We start from the raw sequence: 24097 nt of genomic DNA on the forward strand, positions 1-24097 counted from the left end.
AAGGATCTGAAGGAAGTGGGACTGTTTAGGCTGGAGAAGAAAATACTCTGAGGGGGGAGATATGGAAGTTTAATACAAGCACTGAAGGGCTTCATGTGGAGCAGAGGTTATATTTGTTGTGTTTGGCCACAGAGGGCAGAGCCAGGAAATGGCCCAGGAGCCAATTCAGGCTTGATGTCAGGAAAAACTCATGATCCAGGAGATCTGCCCCAAAGCAGCAGGGACCAGCAGAGATACTGAGTGCATCCTCCTTGGAGGTATTCAAGCAGAGGCAAAATAACCTCTTGTCACTGGGCATCATTTCCATGTGAGTCTACATTGGACTAGACGGCCGTTGAGGCCCCTTCCAACTCTGAAGCACTGACCCCATGAGTCTTCTTACTCTTATGTGACCTTGGGCAAACCAGTTAAACTCTGGGTCTCATTCCCTCATCCATAAAATGAGGTCATTGGACTTGACAGCTGGTAATGGACGCTCCAGTCCCAAATCTGGGATCTAGAGCAGGGTGGTCTCTGGTGTCCCTTTGATGTCCAGACTCTATAGATTCTTGGCCCTGGTAGCCCCGACCAAATGCAAACACCCCCATGGAAAATCCCTGGGGACCCAGTCCCTCCAACAGCCCTTCCTTCCCAAGATCCCACTGCCACCTGCTCTCCCAGAACTGGCCCTCCCAGCCAAACCGGGTCCTTACCATTTGGCATGAGTTCCACCACCAGGGTTGGGTAGGCAATGTTGGTACAGCCTACTTTGGTCCCACAATAGGCTTCACATTCTGAGGGGACGACACAGGCCACCTTATCTGAAAAGAGAAGCAGCATGGCAGGGATGAGCACTTGTCCCTGGAACTCCTACCCCACTGGGACCTCTTCAGATCATTCACTCCCCTACTCAGAAACCTGCCTTGGGTCCCCACCCCAAGATCCAACCAACCCCTGTGCCTGGCATCCTTGGGCCCCCACAATCTCCCTGCATCTTCCTCAAAGATCCAGCCACCCCTATGCCCATCCCAAACCTTGGATGAGAGCAAATTTAGCTCCTGGGCAGGGGCAGAGGGAGAGAAAGGATTGAAGGTGGAGTTGGGGAGGTGTCCTACACCTCTTTGCTGTGGGGACAATTGTCTCATTTCTCCTGAGAAATGCAATCCAGAAAATCAATCCAACAAACATTGCTACATACAAAGGCCAAGAGATGCAAAGATGAGCAATGACAAAGTCCCTGGCCTCAAGGACATTCTATCCCCTGAAGTGCCCATCCCACCCCTGTCACTTCCACCTGTTGAAGTCCCCTCTCTTCTTCAAAATCCTCCACAATCTGGCTCCCACCTGTCTTCCTGATCTTATCCCCTTTTATTCCTCTTCATTCACTCTCTCTGTCCCTGTCCACTTGGCTGGCTGCCTATTTCCTATACAGAACATGCTCATCTCCCACCTCTGTGACTTTGCACAGTATTTTCTCCACTCCTAGAGTGCCATCACTTCCACAAAAATCCTTGGCTTCCACACAGGTGTCACCTCCTACACTACAGGAACCTTCCCTCCTCTGTCCAGGTGTTAGCACTCTCTCCTCCTTAAAACTGTTTTGTATTGATCTTGTGTAGAGTGGTGTGTATAACATTTGCCTACATTCTATAGCCCCCTGTAGAATGTAAATGGTTTAAAAGCCAGGATTGGCTCATTCGTGTCTTTGTATCCCCAGTGCTAATGACAGTCCCTGGCACAAAGCAGGTGATTAATGTCAATTAATTGGTGGATCTAATCTAGTCTCCCCTTGAGGACAGGGACTGATTCATCTTTTGTCTTTGTATCTCAAGGCCTTGCATACATAGGAATAAGCCTGCCCTCTTAGAAGATGGGAAAAGGATCTACTGGAAAAGTCAATTTATGGCACATTTAATTTGCTATGAAAACAAAGGAGAATAATAGGCATTTTCAAAACCACATGTTTGTTGACTACAGGTGCATTGCATTGGCTTACAGGCCCCCACAGATGGGGGTTCCTCTGAGCAGACAGACTTCTTTGACCCCTTCCTTTCCATTTCCAAATGATCACTTCCTCCTGGAACGTCTCAGAGAGCTTTGACTTTTTTCCTTCTCCCTGGACTCCCATCAAATCTCCCCCTGCATCAGACTTATCTCAGGCATGGATCACCTTTCCCTATAAGAAGGTCAAGTTTCATGGGGACCAAATGATGGGTAGGAGAGAGGAGACAGGAACAATTCTGGGCTCCTGCCAGGAAAAAGTGTCCAAGTGTGGGGCTAGCCAGCCTCACTTGGGAACCAAGTCAAGAAAGAAGGAGGCCAAGGAAGAGCAGAGGAGAAGGGGCCAAGATTCCTTGCAGGTGGACCTGGTGCTAGAGGGGCTGGGTACCTGTGTAGAGTATCCGACTGACCATGCCAGTCATCACCATAAGGAACATGGGCGTGAGCTTCAGATAGCCACACATGATGCATCCGGCCTTCACGTGGGACATGTTCTTGGCTGAGAGGCACCGCTGCACAATGACCTGCCAGGAAAGACCAGAGGATGAGGAGCACACGCCAGGGACCACACCCCCCAACCACCACTCCTGCCACCTCCACAGCTGAAGCCTTTTGGGACCTCCATGGAGAGGAAGGTCATCCAATGGCTTCTCAGCAGCAGAGGGAAAATGACTGCACTCAACCCAAAGAATAGTTAGTTTGTGTAGGACTACCAGGTGCTGCTTCCATCTTCCCACAGCTGCTCATCACCCCTACAGTTCAGGCCACTTGACCCAGAAGCAAACACTGCTAACCATCTTCTAGCCATCTTGTGAATCCCTACATCTATATCTGTCTCTCCCATTAAGAATGGAAGCTTCTTGCTAAACTAAAGGATGGACAGACCTCTGAAGTAAGGGAGATGAGCCCATTAGGCGTGGCTGCTGCCTGATTGGTGCCAGGGGACAGAGATAACTCCAGAAGTCGGAACCATCACCCCTCACTCAAGCTTTCTCCAGCCCAAAGGGAACTTTCCATAGTCAGGTGGATACCCCATCAGTCCTGTCCCCCCTCACCCATCCTTTATAAAGGCTTTGACCTCCCTTCAGTTAGAGAAAGTTTTCCCAGAGAACCATGTCTCTAAGACACCTCATCCCCTTAAGGTGAAGTCTTTGATTTCCCTCTTGGTCACTTTCTCTAAGCACCCAAGTAAAAGACCGTTTTATTATTTGTTTTCCTGTGTGTGTGTGTGTGTGTGTGTGTGTGTGTGTGTGTGTGTGTGTGCTCGCCACGCGTGAATGATGGTTAAGTGACTTGCCCATGGTCACACAACTAATAAGTGTCAAGGGCCTGAGGCCAGATTTGAAATCAGGTCCTCCTGAATCCAGGGCCGGTATGCCACCTAACTGCCCCCCAAGACCATTTTATTCTTTAAAAAAAAGAAAATAAGAAGAATGTAAGCTCCTTGAGGGCAGGGTGTGTTTCCATTTGTTGGTCCTTGCAGCCCCAGTTCCTAGTTCAGTGCCTGGCACAAAATAGGAACCAATGTAGGGAATTCTCTTCTGCCAACACAACTCTACTCCTTGCCTGTTGCCCTGAAAAGTGCCCAGTCACCCAGTCAGTCCATGGTAGTGTTGGGCTTAAGCACTTGTCTTCCTGACATGGAGAGTGGCTCTCTAGTCACTGTACCAGGCTCTCTCTGTTAAGTGTCCATAAGTAGTAAAGTCTACTTAATAAGCATTAATTAAGCAAATATTAAATGATAAGCTTTGGGGATGCAAAAAAAAAAAGGCTTTTTAAAAAAACCTTACTTGTTCTCAATGAGTTATGGAAACCACATGCAGATGACTCTGGACAAGCAAGATAAAAATAGGGAAATGGGGAATAGGGAAATAATCCACAAAGGGAAGGGAATAATCTTCAAGGAGAGTCAGAAAGGCTTCTTGTAACAGGTGGGATATTTGCAGGGAGTTGAAGGAAGCCAGGGAATGCAGGAGGTGGAGACAAGGAGTGAGAGTATTCCAGGCATGGGGCACAGCCAAGGAAAATACCTGGAGTCTGGAGATGGAGGGACTTGTTGCAAATCAGTGCCCATGGATAGAGGAATATGTGGATGAGGGGAGTGAAAGGCATAGGAAGACTAGAAAGATGAGGACAAGTTATGAAAGGCCTTGAATGCCAAACAGAGGACCTTATGTTTGATCCTGCAGGTCATAGGGAGACAGTGTAGCATATTGACATGTTCAGACCTGCACTTTTTGATTTCACAGTTGAGTGGAGGATGGGCTGGAGTGGGGAGAAAGAAACTCAGGACAGGGATGGGCACCACTTAACAAATGCTTGCTGATTAGCTGACTGTCTAGGTTATGTATGTCCCTACATAGATACATATTATCTGTCTCAGAATGTAAGCTCCCTGAGGTCAGGGACTGATCCCTTTCTGTCTCCAGCATCTACCTCAATAAATAAATGCTAATTGATTGATTGATTGATTGATTGATTGCTGCTCAGACCATCACCATCGCCACAGCTCTTAGGCTCTGTTCCATGAGACCTTAGGAGTCTAACTCCAGAGCTGGAAGGAACCTCAGAATCCATTGAGACCCATCCCCTCCTTTTACAGGAGCCCAAAGTCACCCAGGTAGTGTCTGAAGCAGGACTGAACTCTGCTCTTCCTGACTCCAAACCCAGCACTCTATTCATTAAACCAGTGTTTCTCAAAGTGTGGGCTGGGGACCCCTGGAAAACTCTGACATCCTTCTGGGGGGGGTCCTTGGGGTCAAAACTATATTTATAATAATACTAGGGTGTTTCAATTCCTAATCTCGCAAATATTGACAGACATAACCCATGGAAACAAAAGCTCTCGTTGTGGGGCTCAATCATTTTGAAGACACTAATGGGTTCCAGGGACCAAAAAGTTTGAGGACTACTAGATTATCCCATACTTCCCCTTAAGGGAATCTCAATTCTTTTGATGATTTGTTTTTCCCATTATAAACCTGACATTCTCAAACAATAATTAATAATTGATATCACATTGCAACTGAAGCTGTAAAAATGCACACTGTTTGAATATACAGAGTATGTGTTTTAATAGGAGAACAATGGTGAGAGGCAACGTAGCATGAGGGAGAACCAGACTCAGTCAGAAAGACCTGGGTTCAAATCCCACCTCAGACAGTCACTATGTGAACCTGGGCAAATCAGAGAACCCCACTCAGCCTCAGTTTCCTCATTTGTAAAATGAGGGGGTTCGACTCGGTGACCTTGATATCCCTTTCTAGACTTAAACCCTGTGGTCCTACTATTGTCCACCAGGGAAAGAAATCAGGACGGAGCCACTGACTTTCATACTGATCTGGGCCATTGCAGGAGTCTTGGGAGAGGGCCCAGAATGCAGCTTGCTAAGAGATCCCCAACCAAGCCATTGGCTGGGCAGCATTGAAACACACACACACACACACACACACACACACTCACTCACTCACACACACACACTCACACACACACTCACTCACACACACACTCACACTCACACACACACTCACACACACACACACACACACACACACTCACTCACTGGAGCCTCTTACCTGATCAGTGCACCAATACCACAAGGCTAGGATGCCCAAGCCGAAGATAAGACCTGGCCAGGGGATGTCCCCAGTTATGGGATCACGAAAGATGTGAAAGGAGTCTGCCCTTGGGGTGTAGCATGTGGCGCTGATGGTGATGTTGTCGCCGGAGACTTTGCTTGGAATAGCATTCATGTACTTTTCCACAAAGGCATCATAGCCCCCAATCTCATTAAAGGCTTAAGAAAAAATCACAAAACTCTGGTGAGCAGTCAGCCCCCCACAGCAATCCATTAACATCCAAGGAATACCAAAGAGGAAAGGGAACTTGAGCAGAACACAGATAATAGGCAAAACTATGGGAAACCTGAGCTTCAGTCCTGAATGGGCAAATCTTCTAACCTCACTGGGCCTCAGTTTCCCTATCTGTAGGATTGAATTGCATTGTCTTTTAGGCCTCCTTTCAGCACTGGCATTCAAAGTTCTGTAGGTCTCTGGTGAGGAGAGGGTGCCTACATTTAGGGAAGACCTTGGTAAACAGGAAAGGATCCAAGGGAGGGCAACCAGAATGGGGAGAGAGTTGGGGAAACATGCCATATGAGCCCAGGTGGTAGGAAATGGGGAAGTTTAGTGAGACTCATGGCAGGATGTAACAAGTGATCTTATCATGGAGAAAGGGTTCAACTTATTCTTCTTGGAGTCACAGGGCTGAGCTAAAAGCAGTGGGTAGAAGCTGGGGAGGCAAATTTAGGCTTGATTTTTTAAAAAAATAGTATTTAAAGCACTGTCCCAGAGTGGGACAGACCATCTTGGGAGGCAGCGAATCTCCCCCTTGCTGGAGTTCTCCCAGTAAAGCCTGGATGACCACTTATTCCATGGAGGGAGAACCTTGGTCAGGACCCAGTTGGACTAGGTGACTTGGAGGGGCCTTTCCAACTGAGGTTCTGACAACAGGAAAATCTAGGCTGTTCTCTGGACTAGTCCCATCCTGAGCCCTGATGACCCAAACTTCAACCATGAGAAAAGGTGTCTCTGTCCCTACATGACTAATTATTCACTCAGTTTTGTATATAAAAGACGAGGTCATCTTCCTTCTTGGCATTAAAAGGGATGTGTACTTCTTTTTTTTTTTTTTTTTTTGCAGGGCAATGGGGGTTAAGTGACTCGCCCAGGGTCACACAGCTAGTAAGTGTCAAGTGTCTGAGGCCGGATTTGAACTCAGGTACTCCTGAATCCATGGCCGGTGCTTTATCCACTGCGCCACCTAGCCGCCCCCGGGATGTGTACTTCTGAAGTTTCTTTCTTGTTGTTTTTTTCTGAGAAGGGAACACTGAACCATCCCATTCCCTTGTCTCACTCTTTGTGTCCCTAGGGGACAAGTAGCCTGCCGAGGGATCAAACCCACAAGATCATGAGTCCCACAGCCCATCTTGCCCTACTCTATCTTCAGTCTGTCCCCACATACAAATCCCAATTCATAAGTGACCAGTGTGTTCAGGATTTCCCTCCCCCTGAAACCTTCTCCAACCTCACTTACCAAAGGCTGTCAGGATTATAGACCCCACCATCATGATCGCAGTCTGTAAGGCGTCTGTATAGATCACAGCAGCCAGGCCCCCTGTTGAGCAGAAGGAAATAAAATTAAACCCCATCAGAGGACTTTTTCCTAGAGCCCTGGTCTTGGAGTCAGGACAACCTCCACAAATCATATCAAAGCCAGCTGTGTAACCCTGGTTTTCACCTCAGTCTCTTCATCTCTAAAATGGAGAGAATAATAGCACCTACTTCACAGGGTTGTTCTGAGGATCAAATCAGTGTCCCCTTGGCTATTAGGGACAAGTTTGGAGACAATGGAAATGAACAAATAAGTAGAGTCAGGGAAGAAGAAGAAGAAGAAAAATAAGAAGTAGGAGGAGAAGGAGAAGAGGAGGAGGAGGAAGAAGAAGAAGAAGAAGAAGAAGAAGAAGAAGAAGAAGAAGAAGAAGAAGAAGAAGAAAGAGGAGAAGAAGAGGAAGATGCTGTGTGCCAGGCACTATACTAGGCACTTGACAAATATTATCTCATTTGATCTTCACAACAACACTGGGAGGTTGGTGCTATTGATATATCTATTTTATAAATGAGATATGGTAGAGAAAACACTTAGCAAACCTTAAAGAGCCACATAAATTAGAGTCATCATTATGATGGCATAACAGCCAGAGAGGGAGCTGCAGAATCTGTCTGACACATGCTAGGTAGCTAGGTGGTGCAGTGGTTGGAGCACCCAGTATGGAGTCAGAAAGACCTAAATTCAAATCCAGCCTCAGACATTTACTAGCTGTATGATCCTGGACAAGTCACTTAGCCTCTATTGGCCTCAGTTTCCTCCACTATAAAATGTGGATAATAATAGCACCTCCCTTCTAGGGTACTGGTGAATTTCAAATGAGATAATAATTGTAAAGCACTTAACACAGTCAGGCACCTAGCAAGTGCAATGTAAATGTTAGCTGTCATTATTATTAGCTGTGTGACAGTAGGCAAATCACTTAACCTCTCAGTACCCAAGGCAACTCTTTAAAGGTGCAAGGTACAAACCAGTCTGACCTGCATCTGCTTTAGTGAAGATAGTTTCCATCCATACTGGGAATCCCCTACATCAATTAAATCATAGATCAGGACTCTCCCCCCCATATATACATACATATATACATACATACATACAGATAAATAGATAGATAGATAGATAGATAGATAGATAGATAGATAGATAGATAGATAGATAGATAGATAGATAGATAGATAGATAGATAGATAAATAGAAAGATAGAAAGATAGATTGGAAGCAACACAGATGGAGGCAAAGCCAAGATGGTGGAGAAGTTGGAATCCATAGAACTAACTAAACCTCTCTCAGTAAAACTCCAAACAGATCTAAAAAAATACACCAGACCAAACACTGATGGGAAAACCTGGAAGCAATGGGGGACAGTGGAGACAACCCTTACTGCAATCAGAGGGCCTGGCTTCAAATTCTAATTATGCCATGTGCTACCCAGTGACCTAGGGTGATTCACTTATCCTCTCAATGCCTCAGTTCCTCATATCACCTCTAACATTACCTGTGTGACCTTGGGTGAGTCCCTTCCCTTCCACCTCAGTTTCCTCCTTTGTAAATTTTGTGGATTGGACTAGATGGCCTCTGTCTGATTAGTTCACTATCCTTCTAACCCCTCAGCTTCTGCTTTCCCCTAGAAAAGGCTTCAAGACCACTGGTGTGGGGGGCAGAGAATAAGGAAATTGGATCTATTCTAGAGGGTTCCTCAGCTCTCCCTCACCACCACCACCATGCTTGCCTCCAGGCAACCCACCACTCTTTGAAGGAAAGACTGCATTAACGGCTTGGCCACAAGAGGGAGCTCATGTGTAAACAAAGTGATAAGATTCGTCTGTTGATCAGGGACCATTGTCCATCTATGGGATCAAAGGGCTCATACAGGAGCATAGATCTTATGTCAAGGGGACCTTAAAGGCTATCTGGCCCAACCCCACATTTGTCAAATGAGGAAAGTGAGGTCCAGAAATATTGAGTGACTTGCCCAAGGTCACACAACTACTAATAGTTAAAGGCAGGGGCAGCTAGGTGGCGCAGTGGATAGAGTACCGGCCCTGGAGTTGAGTACCTGAGTTCAAATCCAGCCTCAGACGCTTAACACTTACTGGCTGTGTGACCCTGGGCAAGTCACTTAACCCCAATTGTCTCACCAAAAAAAAAAAAAAAAAGAGTTAAAGGCAAAATTTGGACCCAGTTCCTCTAACTATAAATCCAACATTCTTTCCACTCAGTCTCATTTTATAGATGGGTAAACTAAGGATATGACTGAACGATGAACAGGTTGCTTAGAATGTAGTAAATCTCCCTTCCCCTCCCCCAAAAGAAATTCTTTAAGCAGAGATCGGATGCTGTTGTTGTTATTATTATTAGTTGTTGTTGTTGTTTAACCATGTCAGTCATGTCCACCTCTTCATGGCCCATTTGGGGTCTTCAAGGCAAAGACAGTGGAGGTTTGCCATTTTCTTCTCCAGCTCATTTCACAAGATGAGGAAACTCAGGGTATAACTAACTGCTGAACAGGTTGCCTTAGAATGTAGCGAATCTCCCTTCCCCCTACACCTAACAAGGGTTAGATGGCATAGAGGGGATCCAATTAAAGTCTGGATTCAACTCAGTGGCCCCTTCCACATGGGACACTGCTCCTTGTCTATCTCCTTTGCTGAATCTTCATCCAGGTCATTCCCACTAACAGTGGGAGCCCCCAAGGCTCCATTCTGGACAATCTGATTCTCCTATGATCTCCTTTGGTCATCTGTTTCCATGGGTTCCATGATCACCTCTGTGCCAATGCTTCCTAGGTCACTATATCCAACTCTAATCTCCAGAGCCCCATGCCACCAAGTGTCTATTACCCATCTCAAACTGGATGTCCCACAGTCAGCTCAAACTCAACATGCCCCAAACTGAGCGCATTCTGTTCCGGCCAAATCCAAACTTCCCTAATACTGATGAGGACACCCCCTTTCTCCTAGTCACTGAGGCTCCCAACCTCAGGGTCATCCTCACTCCTCACTCTCATACGTCCCCCAGATTCGATCTGTCATCCAATCTTGTCATTTCTATACCCACATCTTTGACATTTATCCCCCTCTCCTCTGACACTGTCCCCACCCTGGTGCAGACCCTCATCATCTCACACCTAGACTACTGCAATAGCTGCTGGGGGTTGGGAGAGCCTCTGCCCATCCCACCCACCCTCCATTCGACTACTAACGGTATGACCACGTCATCCCCTCCTCTTCAGTAAAATCTAGATGCTCTGTAGCCTCCAGTATCAAATATAGAATCCTTTGTCTGACAGGTTGTTTCACCTTCCCAGTCTTCTCATACCTCTGAACTCTTGGTGATCCAGCTGCATTGGTTTACAGGCTATTCCTCAAACACAACACTCCATCTCCCATCTTTGGGCCTTTGCACTGGCTCTGTCCCCTGTCTGAAGTGCCCTCCCTCCTCCTCTCATCTCCTGGCCTCCTTCAAGACAGCTCAAATCCCACCTTCTGCAGGAGGCTTGTCTTGGATCTCCTAACTGCTCATGCCTTCCCCTCTGAGATTACCTCCCATTTGCACTGGGTAAAACTTGTATGCCCTTCTTTATTTGTGTGTCATCCCTCTCCTTAGACTGTGAGCTCCTTGAGGGCAAGCACTATTTTTTGCCTTCCTCTGGATCCCTGGCTGCCAATTCTAGTAATATATACTTAATAAATACTCGTTGACTGGCCCAATGGTGGGAGTTCTGAGATTCAGAAGTGCCCAGCCCCAGGTTACAAATGAAAGTGACAGAGCCAGGAGTGGTACCATGGAGAGAGCATTGGGCTTGGAGTTTATATCTCACATCCTATCCAACCTCAGACACTTGACACTAGCTGTGTGACCCTGGGCAAGTCACTTAACCCCAGTTGCCTCACCAAAAAAGTAATTAATTAATTAAATATTATGGTTATTAACTCATTAATAATTAATCACCTGGGGGCAGCTAGGTGGCACATTGGATAAGGCACCGGCCCTGGATTCAGAAGGACCTGAATTCAAATCGGGCCTCAGACACTTGACACTTACTAGCTATGTGACCCTGGGAAAGTCACTTAACCCTCATTGCTCCATGCAAAAAAAATAATAATAATAATAATAATAATAATAATAATAATAATTAATCATCTGTAAAATGGGGGTGATGAGAGCACCCACCTTCCAGGGTTTTCTAGAAATAATATAACAATTGTAAGATGCTCTGAAAACTTTGAGGTGCCATATAAATGTTGGCCGTGATCTTTGCTGATTGCTACCTGGCATCTGCTTCTGACACCAGGTAAACTTGGCCAATGCCGGTCTCATCCAGGCTTGCTGTCTCATTCTAGTTTCCCCAGTCCACAGTTACCTCTTCCTTCACTGCCTTTAGGCACGTGGCCTCTGGGTACCTTCCAGACATTCAGCTTAGGCCTTGTCTTATGTCAGTGCCTAATGACTTTTTAGAGGTAAGCTTTCTCTTTCCAACCAGCCCTTGCTCATTAAGAACAGAAAGTGTGTCTCCCACTCCTCTATGGCTCTCCTAAATGCCTGGCATGGAGCTGGTCACACACAGCCAACTCCTAGGCTGCAACTCCTCCTCCTCCCCATGTCTCACCTGTGATGGTATAAATGCCCGTGATAACCAGGAGGAGAAAGATGGCCAGGTACAAGTTGAGCCCCAAGGCCAAATTAATGAATATGGCTCCTGAGAAAATATCAGCCTGAAAAAGAGAAAGGACCATTAGAGTGAACATATACACAAAAGAACTCCCAGTATTTTGGCGCCATCCCAACACCAGACTCATCCATTTCACTTGATGGAGCTACCATTTTTTCCCAGGCGCCCACGCTCACCCCCTCAGGGTTCTCCTGGGATCTTCCTTCTCTGTTGTCACCTAGTCTGTCATCAAGCTTTGTTGGCTCCCCCTCCACACCATCTCTCTCATCCTCACCATTCTCTCTGCTCACACTGCCTCCAACTGAGTTGAGATAGCTTGGGTGCATCCTCCCACCTGCATAGCGCCTCCCTCGACTCCCCCAAGTAATCATCTCTATTTTGTATATGAGAAACAATGTTAGGTAGCAGCCAGGAAGACCTGGCTTTGTGTCCTCCTCTGACATCCTGACTGTGTGACCCTGGGTAAATCACTTATCTTTCAGAATGATAGCCGGTTTGGGGGCAGCTAGGTGACAAAGTGGATGAACCACCAGCCCTGGATTCAGAAGGACCTGAGTTCAAATCTGGCCTCAGATACTTGACACTTACTAGCTGTGTGACCTTGGGCAAGTCACTTAACCCTCATTGCCCTGGGGAAAAAAAAAACAAAAAAAGAGAATAATAGCCAATTCTCTTCTCTTATAAGTTGGGGAGGGCACACTGATTTGCATTGGTCCGGAGTTTCCTCATCCAGGAGGTCCCTAGGCCAATGAAATCGTTAATCCAGGCTATATTCTTGTCCTCATACTTAGGAACAAGTTGGAGTATACAAGTTGTACACCTCAGCATAAAGTGAGTATTCTGAGGGCAGGAACAATCTCATCTTGTTCTTTATGTCCTTAGCATCTAGAACAGTACTTGGCTCATCACAGGTCTTTCATAAATGCTTGTTGAAAAGATGGCTCTTGGGCAGCTAAGGGGTTCAGTGGATAAAGCACCAGCCCTGGATTCAGGAGGACCTGAGCTGAAATCCAGCCCTAAACACTTGACACTTACTAGCTGTGTGACCCTGAGCAAATCACTTAACCCTCATTGCCCCTCAAAAAAAAAGAAAAGAAAAAGAAAGAAAAGATGGCTCTCATTCCTGGGACCCAGGTGTTGCCAGGAATCACTCAAGTGCACCTGTGGAACTGGGATGATTGATTATAGAGCCCCCTAAGGTTTCAGGTCATTTCTTCTCTACCCCCACAAATCAACAATGCACCCCCACCTGCTCCTTAGCTAAGATGTCATGATTACATTTTTTTTAATAAAAGTATTTTATTATTTTCCAGTTACATGTAAAGATAGTTTTCAACTTTTGTTTTTATAAGATTTCCAATTTCAAATTTTTCTCCCTCCCTCCCCCCCTCCCCTAGACAGCAGGTAATCCGATATGGGTTTTTTATATATATACATTAAACCTATTTCTGTATTAGTCATGTTATAAGAGAAGAATCAAAACAAAAAGGAAAAACCTCAAAAAATAAAAACAAAAGAAATAGCATGGTTCAATCAGCATCCATATTCCACAGTTCTTTTTTTTTCCTAGATTTGGAGAACTTTTTCCATGATGAGTCCTTTGGAACTTTCTTGTACCATTGTATTGGTGAGAAGAATCTAATCTATCACAGTTGATCAACACATAATGTTGTGTGTGTACAATGTTCTTCTGGTTCTGCTCATCTCACTCAATGATTTGATATGTCTTCACAGAATTATCACCTAGCAGAGCTGGAAGCTGCCTTGGGTCATCAAGTACAATTTTTTGCCTGATAATGGAATCTAGATCATGGGAAGCATGTGCTTGAAGACCCCAGTGATAGGGAACTCACTACCTTCTAAGCCAGCTCATTCTACTATAGACAACTCTCATTGCTGAGAAACAGTCCCCGATAACTAGGTGAAATCCATGTCTTTGCAACATTCATCTAAAGGTCCTGCTTCTGCCCTCTGGGGCCAAACAGAAGACCTTTCTTGCTTCTACAAGGTAATGCTCCAAATGCTTGAAAGCAGCTCTCAGGCAGCCCCACCAGCAGCATCACTCAGAGTCCTCTCTTCTCCAAACTAAATGTTTTTATCTGCCAGGCTGTGCCTTTCCATCCACTCTATACCTGAGCCATCTTTATGTGTTTGTGAAAACACAAACTAGCTCCCTGTGATGATTTTTACCCCCAGCACTTAGTGCAGTGTTTGGCACATAGTAAGCACCTGATAAATTCATTCAATCTTTCAACTTCTGTTGAAATCATTCTTTTCAATCAAGGCCCCAGCTCAGTTGCCAATCCCTCAAAGAAATAACTCACTCTCTCTCTGTCTCTCTGTCTCTCTCTCCCCCTCCCTCCCTCCCTCTTTCTCTCTCCTCACTCTCACTCCTCTCTTCTCTCTCTCACTCTCATTCCCGCTGTCTTTCTCAGTTGTCCTAAAGGACTTTGTCAGACTTTCTCCTTTGTACCTTTTGTTGTTCAGTCATTTTCAGATGTGTCTGACCCTTCATGACCCCATTAGGGGTTTTCTTGGCAAAGATACTGGAGCGTTTGCCATTTCCTTCTCCAGCTCATTTGACAAATGAGAAAACTGAGGCAAACACGATTAAGTGACTTGCCCAGGGTCACACAGAGAGAAAGTGTCTGAACCAGATTTCAACACAGGAAGAGGAGTCTTCCTGACTCGGGCCAGCACTCTATGCACTATGGTGCCATCTATCTGCCCCACGTTTTACCATATTTATCTGTGTATGAGTCACAGATCAGTTAATCACCAGCATTTATTAAGCACCAACCATGTACCAAGCCTTGTGCTAGGCACTGGAGAAACAAAAGCAAATGTGGGATAGTCTCTGCCCTCAGGGAGCCTACATTCTATCAAGGGAAAGTGTCCACATATAAATACCCACAATAGCTAGAAATCCCTTGGGGATGCATGGGAGGGTGGCGCTTCTCATATCAGTCATGATGATTCATTTAATTTTTTGCTCTATCTGTGGTCATTAACATTCAGTCCTTGCCCTCCTCTCCAGCCTTGAGGCATAAGGATGACTATGAATTCCAGAGAGCCATGGGGCAGAGATACCCTGCCCTCCCCCAGGCTGGCCTGGGAACCCATGGCCTCCCAGACAAGCCAATACCTCCTGTTTGTGCCTCCTTTCCTTTAGCAGAAGGCTTTAATAGACCTTGAAAGGTAACTGGCATCTTCCCCCTTCCCAGGTCCACAAGCAGTGGGGTATGGATTATCAAAGCAGTTGTAAAGGCAGAGGCAGCAGCATCAGTCTGAACACTAGGGTAAAAGAGTCTCCCACAAAGGGAAAACACACCAGAAAGCAGGGGCCACTTGGCATTTATCGACTGAATTCACTGAAGGTGAAATATAAAAGGGTTAGTGAGCACCCCACTGCAAGGATCCAAGCAAGGCTTCTGAACCGCCTCTCAATGGATGATGATTCTTTAATATTTAGCATCCCCTCTCTGTGTGGGAATAAAACTGCCCCTTAAGGCACTGGCTGACCCCTAATGTTTCTTCCAGCTTGAAACTGACGATCCTAGGAGCCCAATGCATTGTGGTTCATCTTTGCCTCCCCAGGCTTGAACATGGGGTGTCACACATAGTGAATGTTTGTTGAATTGGCATGGAGTAGACTAAGTATCCCCCACTCACTGTAGTGAACTGGAAAGACAAGAGATCTCATCTTTCCTCTGCCACCCTTGGGTTGCTGAGGACCATCCCTTCCAAGACTCTGCCCCCAAAGTGCAGTGATCTCAGTTTTTTTGTAGCATAACACACACACACACACACACACACACACACACACCTACAACTCCCCATTATGGCGGAGTGCTGAGCATGGAATGTCCTTAATTGCCTCTGTTGTTGATTTCCTAAATTAATCAATAAGGGAAACATCAGCTTAAAACAATAACAGAGCTACTACACCAGAGTGCTGAGCGGCTTGTTGCCAAGTTGTTCATTGTTAAAGTTTTAGGAGGACTTAGTGTATCTCCAGCTTGGGCTTTCCCTTTCATTTTTTTCCTGGAGTCTCTAATCACCAACAGGTGCCTCCCAGCTCTTATAAATACCCACGCAGGGAGTGGGAGCCTCAGGGATACACTGTCTTCAGAAGGCTCTATCTTTTGCTGATAGGAGTCAATAATTTGTTCTAAGAAGAACCTCTCCCTCTTGTGACTTGGGGAACCCGGGAACAAATTCTTCCTTCCTTGACTCACACTGTGTGCTCCAAGGACAGCATCTGACCTTGGACTTCCCAGTATTCAAAATACACAGAGGGCAATGAGTGGCGTTGGGAAACGATTCCAGTAAGAGCTGGAAGGGAATTAAAAGGTGAAGTCCAGCCTCCTGCCTTTGTATAATTGGTTTTCCAACCCCTTCCCTCTTCATTTTAATAGAGGAAGAAACTGAGCCCCAAGGAAGGGAAAGGACTTGTACAAAGTCACACAGAGAGGAGGTGGCAGAACCAGAATTCAAACCCAGAGCCTCTAAGTCCATAAGCAAAGATCTTTCTACTACATTGCTATTATCACCGCCACCCCTGCAGACTGAGATTTTTCTCCTTAAGAATTCTAGCCAAGATATGTCATGATGCCCTAAGGGAACTGAATATTCCAGGAAGGAGAGTTTTTCACATGTCTTTTAGCCTCTGATGGTCTGCCACCTGTTTCTCAACTAAGTCATTTCTTAATTCAATGATAAATTTGCTACATGTTGACTGGAGATATACTCATTTCACAGAATCTCAGAAATAAAAGGAGACTTGGAAACCAACTAGTTCAACCAACCCACCCAATCTAAAAAAAAAAAAAAATTCATCTACAACATCCCCGGAAAGTGGTCACCAGCCTTTACATGAAGGTCTTGGTTTGGGGAAGCTCACAATCACTACCCCAACCCTTTACACTGGGGCAGCCCATTTCTCTTTTGAACAACTGTGTTAAAAAGTTTTTCCTGACACCAAGACAAAGCCTACCTCAACAATGTCTTCCCCAGTTGCTCCTGATTCTGCCCTTTGGGACCAAACAGACCAAGTCCAATCCATCTTTCCCCATAGCAGCCCTTCAAATACTTTAAGACAACTGTTGCATTCTGACTGATCCCACCTTCTTCTCTTCTCTTCTCTTCTCTTCTCTTCTCTTCTCTTCTCTTCTCCAGCATAAACATTGCCAGTCCTTTCAACCAATCATCATGATGTAGGATTTCTTCCCATAACACATTAGACTCATAGGATCTCAGGGTTGAAAAAGAACTCAGGGAGCATCTAGTTTGATGTCCCACCCACCTGCTACTGAACAGTTCTAGTGACCAAGAGATATCCAAGGAACCTCATCCTGGACAGCTCCAATTTTAGAAATTCTTCCTCTATAAGATATCTTCTTCCAACTTTCCTCTGGTTCTAGTCCCTCCTTCTTCTCCTCTAAACTTAGACAAGATTAGTCTGCTCCCTTACAGACCCACAAAGATGCGGGTAGTTTCAAGTCTTCTGGACCCTAATTTCCACATCTGAAAAAATATGATCCCAGAATCACAGAAAGAAACCTGAGGAGCCATCTACCCCCAATACTTGTCTTGAAGAGAAATCCCCTCTCCATCATCCTTAACAAGTGGCCATCCAGTCTCTGATTGAAGACTTTCAGTGACAGGGAGCTCACTACCCCTCCAAGGTAGTTCACTGCACTTTCAAATACCTCAAAATGATAGTGTTTTCTAATATCAAGCCTAAATTCCTCTCTTTGAGACTTTTTCCAATGCTCCCAATTCTGCCTTTCGAGGTCAGAGAGTACAAACCTAATCCTTCTTCTATATGAGTCTATCAACTGTCTTTCAAGACAGCTAGTGTGTCTGAGTCTCTCCAAGCATGATCCTACATGCCTTCATTCTCCTAGCTTCCCTCCTGTGAATCCTTTCTAGTCTATCAATGTCCTTCCTGAAATATGTCACCCAGAACAAACACAGCCCCCCAAATATGTTCTGATGAGGATAGAATACTGGGTAGGTACACTCTGCCTCTCTTAATAAAACCTACAGTCACATTAGCTTTTGGGAGGTAGCCATATCACTATTAACTTAAATTTCACTTGTGATCTACTCATACCCTCAGATCTTTTTCAGATAAATTGCTATTCAGCCATAGCTCTCCCATTGTATTTGGGAAATTGAGTTATGGAATCCAAAGCTGTCATTCCTATAGTCATCTCTTTAGCCCAGGCAGAGGATGAATGAATAGCTTAAGAGTCAAGGCTCTTGAGGACTCAAAGTGTTCACTATGGACATTGTAAAAGTTTATAGTGGCTATGATTGCTGATAACAGTTGTAGGAAGCCCCACTAGTGCCATTTGAACATCACATGCAATTGATAAAATTATAGGCTGAATCATCATTGACCTGTGCCCCCAGGTCTATGGAAAGAACCCACTCGTGTGAATGTTTCCTGGGAAAGCTGGGACAATTCAGGGATTTAGTCAATAAGTCAATCAATAAACATTTATTAAGTATCTCTTATGTGCCAGGAACCATGCTAAGCATTTAGTTTATGCCATACTTCCCAGGGGCAAACAAAGCAATATTTTAAGAACATTACAGATATAGGATAAACACTTCAAAGAACAGGAATGTCTGCATACTGGGCAGCCACACCCAGGAGGCAGTGTGCCATAGTGAACAGAAGGCCAGACCAGGAATCAAGAAGACCTGCATTCTAATTCTACCTCTGATACTTAGTAGCTGTGTGACCCTAGACAAGTCCTTTCTCATCTCTGAGCCTCAGTCTTTTCATCCATAATAAAGTAATAATAATAATATCATATGGTTGATGTGGGCAGCTAGGTGATGCTGTGGATAAAGTACTGGAGTGAGGAAGACTCATCTTCTTGAGTTCAAATCTGGCCTTAGACATTTACTAGCTTGTGACCTTGGGGAAGTCACTTAACCCTGTCTGCCTCAGTTTCCTTATCTGGTCATTCGGGCTGTGACCCCCTACCTTTCACCAGCCAACCAAGTCCCCAACTCTCTCACTAGGCAGACACTGCCTGAGATGCCATAAATCTTCCAATAAATCTTCCCAAATGGACCACAGATTCACAGTATTGGAGAGTTGGAAGAGACCTTGGTGGCTATGAAGTCTGACCCATCCATGAAAGGAGAAAAGAAAGAAGAAAAGGGGATCAGAAAAAACCTGTTGCTTCCTCATTCTTCATCTAAAAAACACTCAACCTTGGCCTGGGTGGGATGTAAGTATCTTATTTTCTTGATTCACTCATGTTATTCTTCTGATGAAAAAAATGGGGATTCCTAACCCTCCTAAGACAGAAAGGACTTCCTAAGGAGGTAGTGAGCGCCCCATTGTTGCAGATGTTTCAAAAACAAGATGGCCACTTGAAAAGGATGCTATAGAGGGGGCTGCTCTTCAGATATGGGTTGTCCAATGCCCCTTGTAGAATCTCAGGGGCCCACCAGGAACCTCAGACTCCATCTAGTCCAATCCGGGCCTGAACAGAAAAAAATCCTTTCTACAACAACCCTGACAAGTAGGCATCCAGCATGCTCTGGAAATCCTCCCATAACCTCCTGAGGCAGCCCATGCTAGGGCTGATTATCTAGAAGTTTCCCTTTCCATCAAGCCTAAATCTGCCTCCCTAACTCCTACTTGATGTTCCTACCTCTGTCCCCAGGGGCCAAGCAGCAACAGCTTAATCCCTCTTGGATCTGACATCAAATACTTAGAAGCAGCTTTCCCGTACTGTCCTGAGTCTTCTCCAGGCTGAATATGCCCAGTTTGTTTCAATGATCCTCATCTGGCATGATGCTAAGCCCCTCCATCATCTTGGCTTCCTTCCTCTGCAGCCTTACCATCTTATCCATGTCCTGCATAAAACATATCTCCTAGAATTAAAACCCAGCCCTCCAGAGCAGGGCATCAAAATTCACTTTGGGGGGACATCAGCCTTTTCTTTCTGTGTCCCTGTCCCCTAACTTCCCCACTCCTTTGGGTAGCCAAGGTCCTCCTATTCATTTTCTCACTGTCTCTGTCTCTATCCAATCTCTCTCTCCCCTCCCCTATCCTCTCTTCACCCCCCCCTCTCTCTCTACCCCCCCCTCCTTTTTATCTGGAACATTGATATTGAGCTGGGATCACTCAGCCATAGAATTCAGAACTGACTCTTCCTCCCTTCTCTGTAGAGGTGGGGAGCTATAGGTATAGAGCACAGAATACAGTGTCGGACACACTTGACAGCTTGGTTGGTTTTATTGATGAATTTTCTCTTTATTTTTTATTCTTTTTTTGATAAGAGATGGTTCTCTGGGTGGGAGAAGAAATATATTGCGAAATAAATGTATTCTTTTTTAAAATAATAAATACAAATAAGATTTTTAAAGAATTTAGAGACAAAAGTGGGTCCCAAGGATTGAGTCCAACTCTTTCATCTTACAGAAAAGGGAAATTGAGGCCCATAAAGGAGAAGTAATGTCCAGAACTCTAGCCCTGTCCATGAAATTTCAGGCTCTGATAGTAATCATGGAAGGGGTGCTTTTGTGGGTCCCCTGGATCCCATGAAGAGGAGCCAGAGGGGGGTAAGCAGAATAGTGAAGGATATCAAGTCCAAACCATGAGGACTGATTGAAGAAGGTGAGGGTGATTAGCTTGGAAAAGAGAAGACTCAGGCATGGGCAGAAATGATAGCTCCTTCAAGCACTTGAAGGCCTATCTTGTGAAAGAGAAACTAGCTTTGTTCTGCTCGGCTACAGAGAGAGAAACCAAGAGCAGAGAAGGAAGAAGGATAGGCTGGACAGTTAGGGGGGCCAGAGTGCACCGAGTACTAGAAATTGAGGCAGAAAAACTCATGTTCCTGAGTTCAAATCTGACCTCAGACACTTCCTAGCTATGTGACCTTGGACAAGTCCCTTCACCCTGTTTCCCTCAGTTTCCTCATCTGTAAAATGAGCTAGAGAAGGAAATGGTAAACCCTTCAAGTATCTCTGCCAAGAAAACCCCAAATTGGGTCACAGAGAGTCGTACACTACTGAAAATTTACTGAACAAAAAAACCAGGATAGACTTCCTGGCAATAAGAACTGTCTAAAAGTGGCTGCCCTGGATGTGTGTGTGTGTGTGTGTGTGTGTGTGTGTGTGTGTGATTACTTACCATTTTAAGAGGGGAGGGGAGGTAGGGAGGGAGAAAAATCTGGAACTCTAAATCTTGTAAAAATGAATGCTAAAACTACCCTTACATGTAACTGGAAAAAAACTAAATAAATTTTTGTTGCACACACACTCAAAAACTGCCAAAGGAGTCCATGAGCTGAAAAGGGACAAAAGATTTGTACATGATACCCTTCAATCAGAATTTCACAAAAAGTTCACGGAGACATATATCAAGTAGTACATTTTTATGTGTTTAATTATTTTAAAATGACTCATTCAAAAACAAAAACAAAAAAAAGAATGCTAAAACTGTTGGTGGAGCTGTGAACTGATCCAACCATTCTGAAGAGCAATTTGGAACCATGCCCAAAAGGCTTTAAAACTGTGCATACCCTTTGACCCAGCAATACCACTACTAGGTCTGTATCCCAAAGAGATAATAAACAAGGGAAAATGACCCACAAGTACAAAAATATTTATAACTGCTCTGTTTTGTGGCGGCAAAGAATTGGAAATTCAGGGGATGCCCATCAATTGGGGAAGGGCTAAACAAGTTGTGGTATATGAATGTAATGGAATACTATTGTGCTGTAAGAAACAATGAGCAGGTGGATTTCAGAGAAACCTGGAAGAACTTACATGAATTGATGCTGAGTGAGATGAGCAGAACCAGGAGAACATTGTACACAGTATCAACAACATTGTGTGATGATCAGCTGATAGAATCAGCTCTTTTCAGCAATACAATAATCCAAGATGTGCCAAAAGACTTATCATAGAAAATGCTCTTCACATCCAGAAAAAAAAAAAACTGGAATCTGAATGCAGATTGAAGCATACTTTTTTCACTTTTGTTGTTGCTTTCTTGTTATTTTTTCTTGTTTATTCTTGCATGTTTTTTCCTTTCTGTTCTGATCCTTCTCTTATAACATGACTAATGTGAAAATGTGTTTAAGATGATTGTAATGTACAACCTATATCAGATTGCTAGCTGACCTCAGGAAAGGAGAGGGAAGGGAGGGTAGGAGAAAAATTTGGAACTCAAAAAAAATATATCTTTACATGTAATTTGAAAAAAAATAAAATAATTTAAATGAATGATAAAAATTACATATGATTCGGGGGAAATAAAATACTATTTTTTTTTTGGCAGGGCAATGGGGGTTAAGTGACTTGCCCAGGGTCACACAGCTAGTAAATGTCAAGTGTCTGAGGCCAGATTTGAACTCAGGTACTCCAGAATGCAGGGCCGGTGCTTTATCCACTGCGCCACCTAGCCGCCCCCAATAAAATACTATTTTTTAAAATATGGCTGCGCTGGGAGGCAACAAGGGCTGGGTGACCAGTTGTCAGGAGTATAGTAGAGGGGATTATTGTTTAGATACGGGTTGGACTAGATGTCTCTAAGGGTCCTCACAACTCAGAGAATGTGACATTGTGTGAAATCCCACTAGGAGGGCAGTCACCCACACCAACCACCTTGAGGATGGCACCATTAGCATCCCAGTCTTCATCAAACCCAGAGGACAAACCCATGTGCATCCAGATAGTCTTTACCAACATCCAAGCCTGGGCTAGCCCTACAGGTGGTTCGAGGTGCTCCAGGGCGACCAGCTTAATCAGTAACCAGAAGAAAGGGGTTGGAAGGAGGGAGGTGAGAAAGGCCAGTACTTTTAGGTTAATTTCTATTCTTATCCCAAGCACAGGCTCAGAGGGCAAAGAATGGTCTGCCATGGCAACTGTGACTCACAGCCCCTCATCACCAGCTGAACTGTGGACTTGGTGGTTTCAGAGAAGGGTTGAGCCCAGCTGCCCTCCTACAACGTGCTTGTTACACACGCATCAGTAAGCAGATCGAGCCAGGGCCGTTCTCGTGCTACCTCATAGAAGATCCGCGCTGGAAGGGATCTCCAAGCCCATTGAATCCAACCCTTTCATTTTAAAGGTGGGGACACTGAGCCCCAGAGAGGGGAAGCAACTTGGCTAAGGCCACACAGCACAGAGATCTGAACCCTAATGCTCTGAGTCCAGATCTAGTTTCTCTCCTTTCTTTCTCTATTGATTTCCATATTTCCATATATGCATGCAGTCTCTCCCATTAGACTGGAACTTCTGGAGAGCAGGGATTCATGGGGGTTTTTTGTCCTTTTTATATCCCCAATTCTTAGCAAAATTCTTGGCACATATTAGAACCTTAATAAATGTTTGTTGACTATTGACTGACTTTTAGAGGTGTGATCCTATGATTAGTGCCCATATTAGGCCATTAGTAAATATTTAATTGAATTGAATTGGATAAGATTGAATTGAATTGAGCTTGTACAGAGGCCAAAGCAGAAGAAGCAGGTGAAAAGACGATGAAATGTCAAGGCTTCAGTCTCTAGCCCCAAAAGGAAAACCTCTCAACTGTTTTCATAGCCCCAAATGCTGCCTTGCCCCCTGTTTGGTCATCCTAAATCAACAATAAGGGACAGGGTTCTCCAAGGTCTTGGATTCAAATCCTGCCTCTCCTATTTACTGGTTGGGTAGTTTCAAGCAAGCCAATTCAGTTGCTCTAGGCTTCCATTTTCTCATCGGAAAAATAACAGGCTTGAACTAGATGATTGCCAAGGGCCCTCTGAACTCTGAGACTGAGAGGGGCTGGTTTCTGAATCACTGGAGAAAACCCTCACATCCATAAAGTCACAGACCTGTTCAAATTCTGAAGAAGAACAGATCCTATATCCATACATTTGTGGAAATCCTTTTCATCTCCATTTATAGTTTTAGCCTATGACATTCTAAGGAGATAATGAATGAATAAATAAATGGATGGATGGATGGATAAATGATAAATTCTATCTCTCAACTCCTCTCCTTGTAAGGCAGAATTTTATATTTTTATCTTGCTGAATCCAAGTTCATAGCACTGGGCAAAATTCTTTCTTTTCCCTTCCCTAGAGGAGAGGTAACAATACGGTATAGTAGGAGTCAGGTCACCTGAGTTGGAGGCCCAGATCCCACACTCATTCCTGAGTAATTGGTGCTCATGGTCCACTTGAAGAAATGGATTAGGTACAGGGAAGTCATGACACCTGCATCTCAGTTTTTTCAACAGTAAGATAAGCACAATAA

The 24097-nt window shown here is 44.8% G+C and overlaps 1 protein-coding gene across 5 annotated transcripts in view; it reads right to left on the reverse strand.

Moving 5' to 3' along the window:
- The window catches only part of SLC5A1 (solute carrier family 5 member 1), a 44038-nt gene that overhangs the window by 19506 nt on the left and 435 nt on the right, over positions 1 to 24097 (reverse strand). For all 5 annotated transcript variants that reach the window (XM_043972553.1, XM_043972562.1, XM_043972546.1 and 2 more), the window contains exons 2-6: positions 11756 to 11861; positions 7075 to 7155; positions 5556 to 5776; positions 2369 to 2504; positions 693 to 800 (exon numbers count right to left, since the gene is read on the reverse strand). In XM_043972553.1, the coding sequence (XP_043828488.1) occupies positions 693 to 800; positions 2369 to 2504; positions 5556 to 5776; positions 7075 to 7155; positions 11756 to 11861 (652 nt within the window). The remainder of the gene's footprint in view (positions 1 to 692; positions 801 to 2368; positions 2505 to 5555; positions 5777 to 7074; positions 7156 to 11755; positions 11862 to 24097) is intronic.

Source organism: Dromiciops gliroides, chromosome 1 (genome assembly GCF_019393635.1).
Source record: "Dromiciops gliroides isolate mDroGli1 chromosome 1, mDroGli1.pri, whole genome shotgun sequence".
NCBI lineage: Eukaryota > Metazoa > Chordata > Mammalia > Microbiotheria > Microbiotheriidae > Dromiciops > Dromiciops gliroides.